Here is a 15,404-nt window from a genome sequence, read left to right as displayed (position 1 = left end):
GCTGGCCTCAGGCTCCCGGAGAGCAGGTGGTGGAAATGAGAAAGGAAGCAGTTCCTTCTGCAAAGTTTATCCTCCTTCCCTTCCATCCGTCAGTCCAGCCCAGAGCAGATCAAAGCCATCTGGATTCTGGAAGCTGAAGTGGACGCTTGGCCTTCTCTCTTTCCAGCCCTATCAGGCATCTCTCTGCGTCACAAACATCCAGCCAGGGGAACAGGCGATATGAGAAGGATGGTCAGCTGGCCAGGCTGCATTGGGAAAAAGGGAGGAGGGGCACTGCCACATTTCAAGGCTTCTGCTGGAACCAGCAGGATCATCCAACGCGTGGAGCAGACGGGCATCAGATCCTTTCCTTCTCCTGGGTCATCCTCCATTTCCAGGTAAGTTGAAAGGCAGTGGCGCTTCTGAGCCCAGATGGTGAATGAGCCCAGATGCTCTTTTTCCATATTCTTTTTTTGCTAGGAGTTGGGAGGTGGCTTCCAAGTCTCTTGAGCTGTTACTGAGCAGGTAACAGAAGTCATTCTGTGAAAAAGATATCAGTTGCGAAGGTTTAAAAAGAGAAAAGTACATGTCAAAGCTTAGAGGTGGTGGTTAAACCTCAGACTTTTTCTCTGGAGGGTATGTATGTATATCTATATCTACATCTTTATCTATATATACATGAATGTGTGTGTGTGTGTGTGTGTGTGTGTGGTGAATAGCGGGGATGAGAGTGTGGCTTATTCCACAGGTGGGCACAGGTGAGAAACAATCTAGAAATAGACTCATCAGGGGTTAATTTCTGGCCAATCACCCCAGACTTGCAAATGGCCAGGCTGCTTCCAAAGTATCCTGGATTACAGTATGCAGATCTTGGCCTGATCTAACTTCATCCCTTGTGAAGCTAAAGTATCACCTAGCAGTTCTTGGTATCTGTTGACGCAGATCACTCTGCCATGTGGGTGGGTGATCTTGAGTCTGCACTTTAAAAGTTTAGCTTGTGGATTTGACCAAAGGGATTCTCCCCTTTAAAAAAGATCCGCATAAAACTGGTTAACTAATCTAATTTGGGATGTTAAATTTTGTTAGCTAAAATAGTGTGAAGAACAAAAAGAGACCCCTAAGAGCGAAGAATTTGCCAAGATATGTACCTACAGTGGATCATAGAAAGCAGCAAGTATATGTAATGTAGAATTCTTAAAATACTGCTTGATAGTTCTGGAGCATGCGCAGAATAAATGTGAGGATCCCTAGTACTGGTGTACAGTTCATTTCATCCCCCAGAATGTGTTTCTATCACATACCTTGAATCAAGAAGGAAGAATCTTTTTTGAAAGTTATGGAGTATAATCTACCACAACAGAGCCTATGCATAATATTGAATGCATAATTTGTACTAAATACACACAAATATATACAGTATATGAATATTTGTAATGATCTGTAGTGTAATTAATCTTCATTAATTGTTTGCTACTGATAGGGATCGTGCAGCTAGAATAGTTGAAAGTCAGGTGCAAACGAAGAGCATAATCCTACCCCTATTTTTTTTTTCAAAATAAGCCCCATGGAATTTAGAGGGCCTTCCTCTTAGCTACATATAAAATAGTAACCTGAATAGATTGCATAGAGGACACCTGGTTTTAATGAGACTTACTCATTACTCATTTTCAAAGATAATTAGGCTGGAATTAAAGACAAAGTCTATTTTGTTAAACAAGTTAGATCTCCTTTTCCAAATGTGCCATTTTGCTAGGTAAGGAAGACCTAAGATAGATGCTCAGAACCTTGGCTGATAACAACTTCACCAACTAGATAACCTTTTGGGGGGTGGGGTGGCTGGAACTGCCTCTCCCCAGATATAGAGTAGGCAATAGGAGTTGCAGCCTGGAGGCTCCACCTTGGAAAAGGGTGCTCTATAAGAACATTTTTTTAAGCTAGTATATCTCCCACCTTACTATGTAGCCTACACATTTAGTGAAGAGTGGGTTACTTGATGCCATAAATTACAAATTATCCCTTACAGAAATTCGTAGTTTAAAAATATAGGTAGTTCACGTTTTCCTAAGAAAGGCAGTTATGCATACACAGGCTCTTTATTATATTTTCTATGTTCTGGAGACTTAATGTTACAAGGGTTTGTTCAGTCTACTACTAAGATATACTAATGGTATTCATCTTGCAGATAACAGAATATATTCATTAATCTGGAAATAAATCTAGAATAAATCTGCCATATACATTCATGAGCTCTTGAGAACCTAATGGAGGTTTGATTCCAGCTTGCTTGCAAAACCAAAGCAACAACTAAATCTAATGTAATTCATTGTGCTACAATTATTTTTACAAACTTAATATTTATCCTGTTTAAAAAATGCAATTTAGCCATTTTATCTCTGAGCAAACACTTTTGACTTCATTTTTTGTGTTCACACAAAATAAAATTTAGACAGCATCATAGATAAGCCCATTTAAACCCAACCCAACAAGTTTTCAGTTGACATGCTTATCCATCATTATCCAATTTTAAGTTATCCAATTTTCTATATTTGCATAACATTGAACTATTCACACTTAATAGGTTCACCTAAACCTCCAACACCTTTAACCAACATTAAAACTAACCAACTTTACCACAGAATACAAATGCATCCATTGTATCTTAGTATGTTGCATAACCATTCTGGTCCGTTACATTGTACCATGTTTCCTTCAGCATTATGCAAATTGAGCCATCAAGGTTTGTTAACTATGAATTATGGTTCCATTTTACAGTGCATTTTTCAGGTCATACTATTAGGTAGAAATGGAAAAGGCTACTGTAAAGTAATTCGTTGTAGGCACTCAGGGAAAAGTAATACTAAAATGTCTTACAGCAGCCATATTTAAACAGAAACTGCATTTATACCATAGACTTACCCAGAGTTAGCTAAACCATGGCTTACTCAAACCTGTATTTGTACACCATGATTATAAACCAGTGGTTCTCAACCTGTGGGTTGGGACTCCATTTGGGGTCGAACAACCATTTCACAGGGTCGCCAAACAACGCAGTCCGCCATTTTTTTCCCCTTTTCTTTAGCTGTGCTACTCCCTTTTATTCTACTGGCTTTTGAAAGCCAATTGACTCTCTTGAATAAAGTCTAATTCTATTGGCTTTGAAAAGCCAATAGGAATTGTCCAGGCTGTCTCTGCCCTGCTGAGCCCACCAAAAGTCCCATTCTGCCAATGGTGCTGCACCAGTTGACTAGTCCTCGACTTACGACCGGTTGAGTAGTCCTTGACTTATGTCCGGTTGGGGGTCACAGCATTAAAAAGGTTGAGAACCACTGTTATAAACTAACTTGGCTTGCTTATGGTTCAGTCTAACCCCAGAAAGAGAGGAAAGAGCAGTTATCAAGTTCAATAAAACTACCAAACGCTATAAAACGTAAGTTTTACAAAACCAACTATTAACTCATTTCAAAAAGAAAAAGCAGCATTATCCAATTTTTTAAAAAGTGTTTTAGGCAGGAGAGAAACCAGAACAGGCTCCCACATGGGGAAAAAAAGGGGGGGGGAACCCAACAGAAAGGTGGTGAGATACCAAGCAGCTCTTACCAAACCTTCATAGGAACTAGCAACCTTCTACCACTCCCAAATTTCAACTGAGCCCTTCGGGTCAAAATGCCGGCTAAATACTACTGCAGTCACCTGGTCTGACCAAAAAAGGCTTCGGGCAATTAGAGGTGAAACCCAGGTGTAGCCTTCCAACAGTCTTCAAGGGCAGCCCCAACTGACTCATCCTGCAGTAGCCCAATCTGGGTTTCATCAAAGAAGTGTGTTTTTGCCTTTGGCAAATCAGAGGCAATATCCTGTCCACCGGTGCAGTCTGTCCTTCCAGCAGCAGAGGGAAGCCCCATTCTGCATATCTGGAGGGATAATCAATATTAACACCGCCTGATGCCGGTGCCTCACCTTTCCCTTAAAGGCATAGTTGCAAAGACAAGCAGCAAACATTGGCAACCCTAGCCTGGAAAGGCAAGAGTGATTTACTTCTTGTTCCTTTCATCCACCCCTCCTATTCTAAGAATGATAGATTGCTTAACCGTCCAGAAACCTGATCTTTATGCCCAGCTCGGAGGGGAGAATGCGACTTGGCTATTTCTGTCCTGCTACAAACAGGTCTGTTACCCAGTAGCTCAGCAATCTGAAAAGGGGAGGAGGAGAGAAACAGCTGAGGAACAGCTGGGGACTCCATCAGGCCAATGTTCCTCTGCAGAGGACAGGATTCCCTACATAACTTAGTTTGGGACCGAATGCAGTTCCCCCAGTCCAGATGTAGCAGACTGAGATAAACCCAGCCAGTGTCATCCTAACCAGGTAGACCAGACAGGAAACATGACCCGGATGAGCGCATTCTACTTTGTTGTAAAATCTTGCAAGTCTGAAAACACAATTCTGCCGCTGTGTCCTTTACTATGGGGGGGGGGGAAGGAGGGTCTCTTGTCCCACTCATTATCCAGATGCTGTTTCTTATCTGATGGTTCCCTTGCTAGCATATCTTCTCCCTTCTTTCAAGGTTTTACCTCCTACCAGCACAGCTGGTTTGCATCCGTAGTTGCAAACCACATCAGATAGCTAGTGTATTACATAAACATTCCCAGGATTTCATGCTTAATTGATTCGTGGTTCAGTTAACCCACAATCAGAGTATGTGCAATATGCAAATATTGCCTACTGCAGGGGTCTTCAGACTTGGCCCTTTTATGACTTGTGGACTTCAACTCCCAGAATTCCTTAGCCTGGCTGAGGAATTCTGGGAGTTGAAGTCCACAAGCCATAAAAGGGCCAAGTTTGAAGACCCCTGGCCTATTGTATTATCAATGCATTTGAAAAGAACACTGGAAGTAGACGCAGTTGCTTTAATGAGATGGACAGGTGCTGCATTCATGGTCCTGTATGTTATGAAGCACCTCTTCTGAACTGAACCAAGGCAAGCAAAAATGGTGGAGTCTCATTAGGGCCAGGGACAAATATAATGATATGTTGTGACAATATCATGATATGTTCTTTCCCAGATTCAACAATGTAATATAGATCAGCCTTTTCCACTTCCCACTCCAGATGTTTGATACACTACTTTCTGTCTCAAAATTCCCAGGTTTGAATAGGATGGCTGGGAATTCTGGGTGCTGTTGTCAGAGGAGGACTTTAGTGCAGGGGTCTTCAAACTTGGCCCTTTTATGGCTTGCGGACTTCAACTCCCAGAATTCCTCAGCCAGGCATGCTGGCTGAGGAATTCTGGGAGTTGAAGTCCGCAAGTCATAAAAGGGCCAAGTCTGAAGACCCTTGCTTTAATTGGTGTATCTAGATCAGTGGTTCTCAACCTGTGGCTCAGGATCCCATTTGGGGTCGAACGACCATTTCACGGGGGTCGCCAAACAACGCAGTCTGCCATTTTTTTTCCCTTTTCCTTAGCTGTGCTACTCCCTTTTATTCTATTGGCTTTTGAAAGCCAATAGAATAGACTCTCTTGAATAGAGTCTAATTCTATTGGCTTTCAAAAGCCAATAGGAATTGTCCAGGCTGTCTCTGCCCTGCTGAGCCCGCCAAAAGTCCCATTCTGCAAACGGTGCTGCACCAGTTGAGTAGTCCTTGACTTACGACCAGTTGAGTAATCCTCGACTTACGACCGGTTGGGGGTCGTGGCATTAAAAAAGTTGAGAACCACTGATCTAGAAGCTGCCAATTATCTGCCAAGTTTTTGTCAAGGTGCTGATTGTGAAATTAACTGATGAGACCCTGAGCAGCTCAAGACCAGATTCTCTCTAAGCCATGGGTCTTCAAACTTGGCTCTTTTATGACTTGTGGACTTCAACTCCCAGAATTCCTCAGCCAGGCAGCTGAAGTCCACAAGTCATAAAAGAGGCAAGTTTGACGACCCCTGCTCTAAGGAATCTCTTGTTTCTGCAAAAGCCCACCTAACTTTATTTCTGCTGATATCCTGTGTACAGGTAGTCCTCGACTTACAACCGTTCATTTAGTGACTGTTCAAAGTTCTAACACCACCGAAAAGTGACTTATGACTGTTTTTTTCACATATACAACTGTTGCAGCATCCCCACGGTCACGTGATCAAAATTCAGATGCTTGGCAGCTGACTCATATTTATGACGGCTGCTGTGTCCCGTGTGTGTGTGTGTGTGTGTGTGTGTGTGTGTGTGTGTGTGTGTGTTGCCCGGTTACCTTTTGCGACCTTCCGACAAGCAAAGTGTCAGTGGGGAAGCCAAATTCGCTTAACGGCCACCGTTAGTAACTTAACAACTACAGCGATTCCCTTAACAACTGTGGCAAGAAAGGCCGTAAAATGGGGCAAAACTGACTGAACAAATGGCTCCCTTAGCGACAGACATTTGGGGCTCAGTTGTGGTGATAAGTCGAGGACTACCTTGCACTGCTTTGATTTTTGTTAGGGAAAACGCACAATAATATTGTCCTTAATTAAACCAACCTTGCAGGGCGCAGTTTGGAGACGGCTGGCATAGACTGGGTAGGATGTGTCTTCCTTGACCAAGCAACTTCTTGATATCAACTTACAGGCCGCCCTTTTGCCCCAATGGCCCCCAAGAAGAAAAGCTCCAAAAAGAGTAAGCCGGCGAAGAGAGAGACTGTTAATGTCACCCTAGTCGAAGATCCTTCTCTTGACATTGACCACCATCATCAACTGGACAGCTTGTTTGAAAACGGTTCCGATGGCTTCCTTTGCACTGCCACGGAAGTCACCAACCCAAGCCACGGAACCAACATGCTGATGGAGATGAGTTCCCTGCAACAAGAGCACTTCCTTTGCGATCTCACAATTGCTACCAAAACCAAGTCGTTCAGAGTTCACAAATTGGTGATGTCCTCCTGCAGTGCCTATTTCAAAAACCAGCTGAAAAAGGGCCCCAACCTTCAGCAAGTGGACCTCAATGACATCTCCTCCTTGGGCCTGGCCACTGTCATCTCATATGCGTACACCGGAAAGTTGAGTCTTTCCTTGTATACCATTGGCAGCACCATTTCCACTGCCAGCCACCTGCAGATGTTTGCGCTGCTCAACATGTGCTCCGATTTCCTCATCCAGGAGATGAATGTGGAAAACTGGATGTACGTTGCCAACATGGCAAACACATACAATCTCGGTCGGGTTAAAGACGCGGCCAGGAGGTTTATCCGGGAACATTTCCTAGAGTTCTCGGAAACTGAGCAGTTTTTGAAACTCACCTTTGAACATTTGAACGAATTGCTGATGGACGATCATCTGGAGTTCCCTAGTGAGGTGATGGTCTTCCAGATTGCCATGAAATGGCTTGAGTTTGATGCCAAGAGGATCAAGTGTGGGGCAGATCTCCTGAAGAACGTGCGGTTCGCCACGATCCCAGCTCATGACTTGATCAATTATGTCCAGCCTGTTCCGTGTATGATGCAGAACCCAGAATGTCACAAGCTTCTGGTAGATGCGATGAATTACCATTTGCTCCCTTATCAGCAAAATGAGCTTCAGTCCAGAAGAACAAAAATTCGAGGCGGGCAGAAGGTGCTGCTTATGGTGGGCGGGCGGCCATGTTCTGCGGAGAAGGCCCTCAGCAAAGATGTGAGCTACAGGGATCAAGAAGGGAACTGGACTAAGCTGACCGAGATGCCCACCAAATGTTTCAACCAATGTGTCGCCGTCATGGATAGCTTCCTTTACGTGGCAGGCGGTGAAGATCAAAACGACGCCCGGAACCAAGCAAAACATGCAATTAGCAATTTATGCAGGTAATACAAATACCAAAATAAGATCTTTTGGAACAGCAAAGAGATTTAATATAGGGAGTTGATTTAATGCTAGGCCAGACTATTGTTCCATCTGATGTCATTCTGTCTACTTTGGCTCTTCCAAATCTCCAAGCAAGGTCTGGTACTGCTGCTGCATGTTAGGAGACCAGATATTCTGATGCTTGCTTTTAAGACCTGTATGAGTTTGGCCCCATTTGACAAACTTCCTTGTCACGGTTATGTGAATCACTGCAGTTGTTAAGACAGTAACACAGTTGTTAGGTGAATTTGGCTTCCCCAATGACTTGTCAAAAGGTGCCCAGGGACACCACAACTGTCATAAATATGAGTCAGTTGTCAAGCCTCTGAATTTTGATCAGCTGACCCTGGGGATGCTGCAATGGCCATTAAATGTGAAAAATGGTCACAAGTCCCTTTTTTCGGTGCTGTTGTAACTCTAAATGACCACTAAATGAAGGGTTGTAAATGGAGGACTACCTATAGTTGATTTATGTAACATCCTGGTGAAAAAACAAACAAACCGCATTACACTTTACCATATTACCTTAAGTGAGCCAGGCCAATGAATGTTTCCCATGTGAAACCAAATCATTGTTTAATCATGATTTGTTATGGAAAACAGTAGGCTGTGTTCATGCAATACCAGCATCATCTGGCAGGAGCAGGGCAAAAGAAAGATAAGACAGTCACTGAGACTAGTCTTCAGGGAGTGTTTTCAATCACACAGCCACCATCTTGCATTTTTTGACCATTGCCTGTTACCAGCATCACTGCACTAAGCAAAATCCAAAGAGACCACATTATGGTTTAAACAATATTTGAATATAACCATTTGAATAGACTTTGGTCTGACTTTAAAAGCCCAGAGAATTTTCAAGATATATTAAGGAATCTTTTCAAGGCCTCTTGTGAGACATTGATTAAAACAAAGTTTCTCCTAGGCTAGGGGTAAGCAATCTTGGCTCTTTTATGACTCGTGGACTTCAATTCCCAGAATTCCTGAGCCAGCCATGCTGAGGGGAAAGGGAGAGGTTTCCATGCTGAGCCATGCTGGCTCAGGAATTCTGGGAGTTGAAGTCCACGAGTCATAAAAGAGCCAAGGTTGCCTACCCCTGCTCTAGATCTCTGTTTCCCAGTATTGGCAACTAGGTGTGGGGACTTCAAATCCCAGAATTCCACAACCAGCAGGGCCATGGGCAAGAATTGTGAGAGTTGAAGTCCTCCCGCTTGGAAGTTGCCACAGCTGAGAATCACTGTCTTGATCAGTGTTTCTCAGTCTTAGCTCATTGAAGCTGTGTAGACTTCAGTTCCCAGAATTCCCCAGCCAGCATAGCTTCAATAGTAGTTGAAATCCACCTATCTTCAACCTTCTGAGATGGAGACTCACGGGTCTTGATGCTACAAGGATATCTTGTTTTCCTGGTTCCTAATGCATTGGGTTGAATTTATATTTTGCATCGAGATGTGTCTGGGAAGGCGGTCAGAGAAATCAAAATGGCAGCCTTCAATCATGCAACTGAAGCTCAGCCCCTCTTCACGTGCATTACAACACACATCAAAAGAGGCTGGCTTTAAGTATACAATTTTGCAATCTTGACTTTTTTGACCCTGCGTCCCTCCCAAATCTTGGCATCAGTGCTCTCCTGTTATCTGCCACGTTCCTGCGCCAAGTCTTATGGCTAGAGTCCCCAAAGGATACCACCAAATCCTCAAGAACAGTGGTTCTCAAACTTTCTAATGCCGTGACCCCATAATACAGTTCCCCATGTTGTGGTGACCCCCAAGTGGGTGTGGCCACCAATAAGAGGGAGTAGGACAGCTAGGGAAAAGGGAAAAAAATGGTGGACAGCGTGGTTTGGCGACCCCCGTGAAATGGTCGTTCGACCCCAAATGGGGTCCTGACCCACAGGTTGAGAACCACTGCTCAAGAACAATCCTTCTCTTTCTCTGCAGGTATGATCCGCGGTTCGGCACTTGGCTACACTTGTCTAACATGACCCACAAGAGGACTCACTTCAGCCTCAGTGCTTTCAATGGGCACCTCTACGCCGTCGGAGGCCGCAACGCCAAAGGCACCTTGGTCTCCATCGAATGCTACATCCCTTCGGCCAACAGCTGGCAGCCCAAAGCCAACATGGAGCTGCCACGCTGCTGCCACGCCAGCGTGGTCATCGACGGGAAGATCCTGCTGACCGGCGGCTATGTGAACAACGCTTACTCCCGGACCGTCTGCAGCTACGACCCTGCCCTGGATTCTTGGCGGGACTGTAGCTGGCTGAGCACCCCTCGAGGTTGGCACTGTGCTGCCACGTTGGCTGACCGGGCCTACGTTCTGGGGGGCAGCCAGCTGGGCCCCCGCGGGGAGAGGGTCGACGTCATTCCAGTGGAGTGCTATGACCCCTCCACCAATCAGTGGAGCTTCATGGCCCCCTTGACCACTGGCCTGAGCATGGCGGGGGTGGCCACTCTCGGTGGGCAAATTCTCCTCGTTGGGGGATGGAACGAAAGTGGGAAAAAATACCAGAAGACCATTCACGCCTTCAACCCCGATTTGAACGAATGGACGGAGGAAGGGGAGCTTTTGGAAGGCACCGTGGGGGTCTCTTGCTGTACCATTGCCCTTCCTCAGGCGAACACCCGCAGCTCCCGAGCTAGTTCGGTGGCCTCGGCCTCTGTGAGCATGTAAACGGAGCAGTGGTTGAGCTGTGGGAATTTGGCTTGCTGAATCGGGGGCTTCGCAGGAAAGGTGACGGATGCAAAGGGTTTGTTGAAGAGAGTTCTCATTGCACAGGTTGTTGTGGGTTGTGGTTCACTTCCCAATAATAACACTTTTTTTTGATGCTCGGATTTACCTCTAGTCTAGACCAGTGGTTCTCAACCTGTGGGTCGGGACCTCATTGGGGGTCGAACGACCATTTCACGGGGGTCGCCAAACAACGCAGTCCGCCATTTTTTCCCCCTTTTCCTTAGTTGTGCTATTCCCTTTTATTCTATTGGCTTTTGAAAGACAATAGAATAGACTCTCTTGAATAGAGTCTAATTCTATTGGCTTTCAAAAGCCAATAGGAATTGTCCAGGCTGTCTCTGCCCTGCTGAGCCCGCCAAAAGTCCCATTCTGCAAACGGTGCTGCACCAGTTGAGTAGTCCTCGACTTACGACCGGTTGAGTAGTCCTCGACTTACGACCGGTTGGGGGTTGCGGCATTAAAAAGGTTGAGAACCACTGATGTAAACGGAGCGGTGGTTGAGCTGTGGGAATTTGGCTTGCTGAATCGGGGGCTTCGCAGGAAAGGCGACAGATGCACTGCGTTTGCTGAAGAGAGTTCTCATTGCACAGGTTGTTGTGGGTTGTGGTTCACGTCCCAATAATAACACTTTTTTTTTTTTTGATGCTCGGATTTACCTCTAGTCTAGACCTTTTCATAACTCCTTTGGGGAACTGAAAACTGAAACATGTCCAGACCTGATTCATCAGACCTTAAGGCCTTTCACTTCTGCAAGGGACCTCTTTTCCTTATTATAATCTGAAATCTTCTCCCATCCTCCCCCCAAAATAGCCCCTATTTTTAAAGAATTGGGAAGCCTTGGGGGGGGGGGGGTAGAGGCTCTTTTCAAGGAATGGTCAGTTTCCTGGACACCTCAGCCCTTAGTTAAAGGCAAGCTCCGTTGTGTTTTGTTTGGAGTACTCTAGCCCAGGGTTCTGCAACCTTGACGACTTTGTGGACTCCAGCTTCCAGAATTCCTCAGCCAGCTATGCTGGGAGCTGAAGTCCACAAGTCTTAAAGTTGTCAAGACTGCAGATCCCTGCTCTAGCCCATTAATAAAGAATCATAGAGCTGGAAGGGACCTTGGAGATCTTCTAGATCAGCCCACTGCCCAAGTCAGGAATCCAGTCCAGGGTTGTCCAATCTCTTCTTAAAAACCTCCAGTGATGGCGCACCCACAATTCCGACAGGCAAACTGTTCCACTCATTAATTGTTCTCCCTGTCAGGAAATTCCTCCTTATTTCCAGGTTGGATCTGATGAGCTTCCACCCATTGCTTCTGGCCCTGCCCTCAGGTGCTTTGGAGAATAAATCAACGCCCTCTTCCCTGTCGCAGCCATTCAAGTATTGGGAGACTGTTATTTTGTCGCCCTGAAGCTTTCCTTAGCACAAACATATCTAGCTCCTTCAGCCGTTCATGTGGTTTAGCCTCCAAGCCCCTTATCCTCTTCTCTGCACGCTTTATAAGACCCAGTGTCTTTTTTGTATCCCTCAGCTGACCTGGGAATGCTGCTATTCCATGAAAAATTTACCAATTTGCTCCTTCTTGCATATTCGCACAACCACTAAACCCCTCTAGGCAGTTAGTGACCTGGCTCACTGACATATCTGTTGCCAAACATGTTATCCGAGCTAAGAGGTGCTATCGTTCTGTAGCAGGAACCAAATTTCAAACCTAAGATTAGTCACATCTTTATTCACTGAAGTCTCCTTAACCAGATCAAGCCATGACCTTGCAAATACTAAGTATGGTCAGAGTTAGCTTGGTTAATTTCTTGCAGTTAGCTTATCTGGCTATTTTATAGATCAACGTCATTTGCAAGCTCAGAAGAGCTGATTTGGAATGTTGTGTGGACGCAATCTCTGTCATGTTAACTACAAATGACTGAAATCCTGAGTAAGGTGTTGTGTAAAACACAAACCACAGATAAAGAGCCAAAGAAAATAAAGCTGGAAATGTATTGTCATGAACCAAGCAGAGAAGTTTGATGTCACATGAATATTCCCAGCCTGTTTTTGCTCCACTGCATGACTAAACTAGGGACTATCCATTAGTTTTAACTTTTTGTTGAACTACAGATCCCAACAGCCCCAACCACAAATGAGATGGCGACTAATGAGACATGTTGAGTTGTACTTTAACAACATCTGGAAGGCCACAGGATTCCCTACACCTAGTCTAGGAGAAACAATGCTTCAAATACGAGCACCAGTTTCCACATGGAACAGTACAAGACTGTGAAGCACTATTGTTCATTTACACAATCTTAGCAGCCAGTTGGGACTTCCAGTTTAGCTAACCCTTAGTTCACGCAGAGCTCTTGTTCCACTGATTGCCTCTAAAGATACTGGGGTTAACAATTTGGTTATAAAACACGTGCAAGGGCCAGCTTGATTGGGGATGATGGGAGAATTGTGTGAGTCTTAAATCCCACAGTAAATAGGTCAAAGGGCTTAGCAGGATGGGTGAACTTGGCTTAGGGCTTGAAAATGTCTTGGGAGTCCCTTAATTTGGGGTGGGGTGGATAATGGTGGCTGGATTGATACATCGCTTTAATTGGATTTTACTGAACTTGATTACACATGTATCTGTGACATTTCTGTAACCAGCACTATTTATTTATATTCCTTTGTTATTTGTAGAAATACCTCAAGGTGGCAAACATACTTGATACTCCTTCCTATTTTCCCACAACAGCTCTGAGTTGGGCTAAGAATGACTAGGCCGAGGGTACCTAGCCAGTTTTCCTACCTAAAGTGAGAATAGAACTCAAGTGTCCCAGTTGGTGATGGTAATAATAATAATAATAACAACAACAATTGCAAAAGGCGGCCTTACTAGGAACTGCTTCCATCCTGAGACGATAACTGTAATACCATCAAACATCCACATCTGCCTATCCCAGGTCCTGGGTAAGGACTCGATAGGTAGACAAAATGCCAAATCCAGTCTGAACATCTGGCTGACTGTGTGATGATCCATAATAATAATAGTAAAGTTGGAAGGGACCTTGGAGGTTATCTAGTCCAACCCCCTGCTCAGGCAGGAAACCCTACACCATTTCGGACAAATGGCTGTCCCAGTGTTGACGCATTCACCGCTTCTGGAGGCAGGTTGTTCCACTGGTTAATTGTTCTGTCAGGAAGTTTCTCCTTAGTTCTAGGTTGCTTCTCTCCTTGATTAGTTTCCATCTACTATTTCTTGTCCTGCCTTCTGGTGCTTTGGAAAATAAGCCTAATGCCTTATCCGCTACACCAAACTAGCTCCATATACCATCCTATATGGGGACAGTTGTGATGGAATCAGTGCAATACTCAGTATTGGCATCATAATTGGAGGCAATTAAGGACTAAGACCAGGAAGGAGAGGGGGAACCAGGTGTGTCACATGCAATGACAGCAGGAAAGTCAAGTATTTATTGTGTAATTAATTAAATCTGCCAAGATTCAGATAGTACAACTTAGTTCACACCTGGAACTGGCTTTAATCTTATAACAGGTCGTTTTTCTTCCTTTCGGAGCAAGCAAATGTTAATATAGTAGTTGTGTTCATGTAGCATGGGTATCTAAAGCTGACCATGGTTTAGTCCAGGGGTATCAAACTGCCAGCCCATGGGCTGGATATGTCATGCTGAAACTGCGCCCACCCCATTGCTGGCAATGGAAAAAAAGTCATGCCATGTGACATGGTAAGTTTGACACCCCTGGTTTAGTCAATTGTCCTGATTTTCTGGTTTTGCATCGAATGACTTAAAAAGAACACACTTGGAATAGACTTGCCCAATACACTTTGATATAGAGAGGTATCTAATTTGTGATTGTTATATGAGCCCAGAATGTGCGCCATTTCTAAGGATAGCATCATTTCTTACCCAGTTATAAAATTCAGCCTCAGTAACGCTGGCTATGCACAAAAAGGCAGGTTGTTATTTGAGCATCCTTAGACATCTGCACTCACATTTGTTAGTTGGGAGTAAATGTAGTTTCCACCTTTCCTGTTAATTCAGGCATTTCATCAGCAAGTTAAAAAAAAAAGACATTTAGCTGCAGAACCTGCTTCCCAAAACCCAGTTTGTATTTTATTCTTCTTTCATTTCCATGTCTCTTTCGTATCCATTTTCGAATCAGAGGACCATCCGAGAAGGCAAAGACCAGTAATTGCAGGCTGAGTACAGCAAATACACTTTGCGAGCTCAAGATGAATTGAACACAAGGGGATACAGTGCAGCTGAGAGAGGCATTTTCTTAAGTCTAAGATTGGTCTTCAGAGGTTGGTTGTCAGGGAAGGAAGCTTTTCCTGAGTTACAGACATGCCTAGACATGTCTTTAACAGGCAAATGAGCCTTCAAAATTAGCATTCCACAGGATTCACTTATATAGCACAGTCTATCGCAGGGGTGTCAAAACTGCCAGCCCGCGGGCCAGTTGCATCACACGGAGGAGGCTACGTCCACCCCAGCTCTGGCAATGCACAAAAGTCACGATATGTTGTGACACGCCACGTGACGTGGAGAGTTTGACACCCGTGGTCTATCACCTCCAGCAAGGATCAAATTCTATGCTGGGCCAGTCTGTAAATGCACTTCCCTTGAAGAATGTACTGGAGCAACGGTGTCATGAAGCAGTTAGCCTCCTTACAGGAGCTTCTGGAACAAGGAGGAAGAGTGCCTGGCTGAGGAATTCTGGGAATTGAAGTCCACATGTCATAAAAAGGCCAAGTTTGAAGACCCCTGCTCTAGGTGCTGCAGCCTGCAGGCTCAGCCTCTTGAGAATCTGAGGGACCCCCATGTCGATTAACCTCTGCTCTCGCCTTTAGGAGTTAACTGTGCTTCAGGTTCTGGGAAGGCCACGATTCAGC

General features: G+C 44.8%; 1 protein-coding gene across 2 annotated transcripts; it reads left to right on the top strand.

The window, feature by feature from the left end:
- Nucleotides 1–282: 282 nt before the first annotated feature.
- Nucleotides 283–10,759, top strand: LOC120316911 (kelch-like protein 31). Of its 2 annotated transcripts, none has more exons than XM_039363069.1 (3): nt 283–377; nt 6,558–7,761; nt 9,736–10,759. In XM_039363069.1, the coding sequence occupies exons 2-3, from the start codon at nt 6,575–6,577 to the stop codon at nt 10,466–10,468; spliced, it is 1,920 nt and encodes a 639-aa protein (XP_039219003.1). In that variant the 5' UTR covers nt 283–377; nt 6,558–6,574; the 3' UTR covers nt 10,469–10,759. The 2 variants fall into 2 exon arrangements, with proteins under 2 accessions (XP_039219003.1, XP_039219001.1); XM_039363067.1 differs by having other exon boundaries at nt 288–377; nt 6,477–7,761.
- The last annotated feature ends 4,645 nt before the right edge of the window (nt 10,760–15,404 follow it).

Source organism: Crotalus tigris, unplaced genomic scaffold (assembly GCF_016545835.1).
Source record: "Crotalus tigris isolate CLP2741 ecotype Arizona unplaced genomic scaffold, ASM1654583v1 scf7180000019504.1669754, whole genome shotgun sequence".
NCBI lineage: Eukaryota > Metazoa > Chordata > Lepidosauria > Squamata > Viperidae > Crotalus > Crotalus tigris.
Note: the sequence above shows the minus strand (reverse complement) of the source record. Positions and strands in the feature narration are given on the sequence as shown.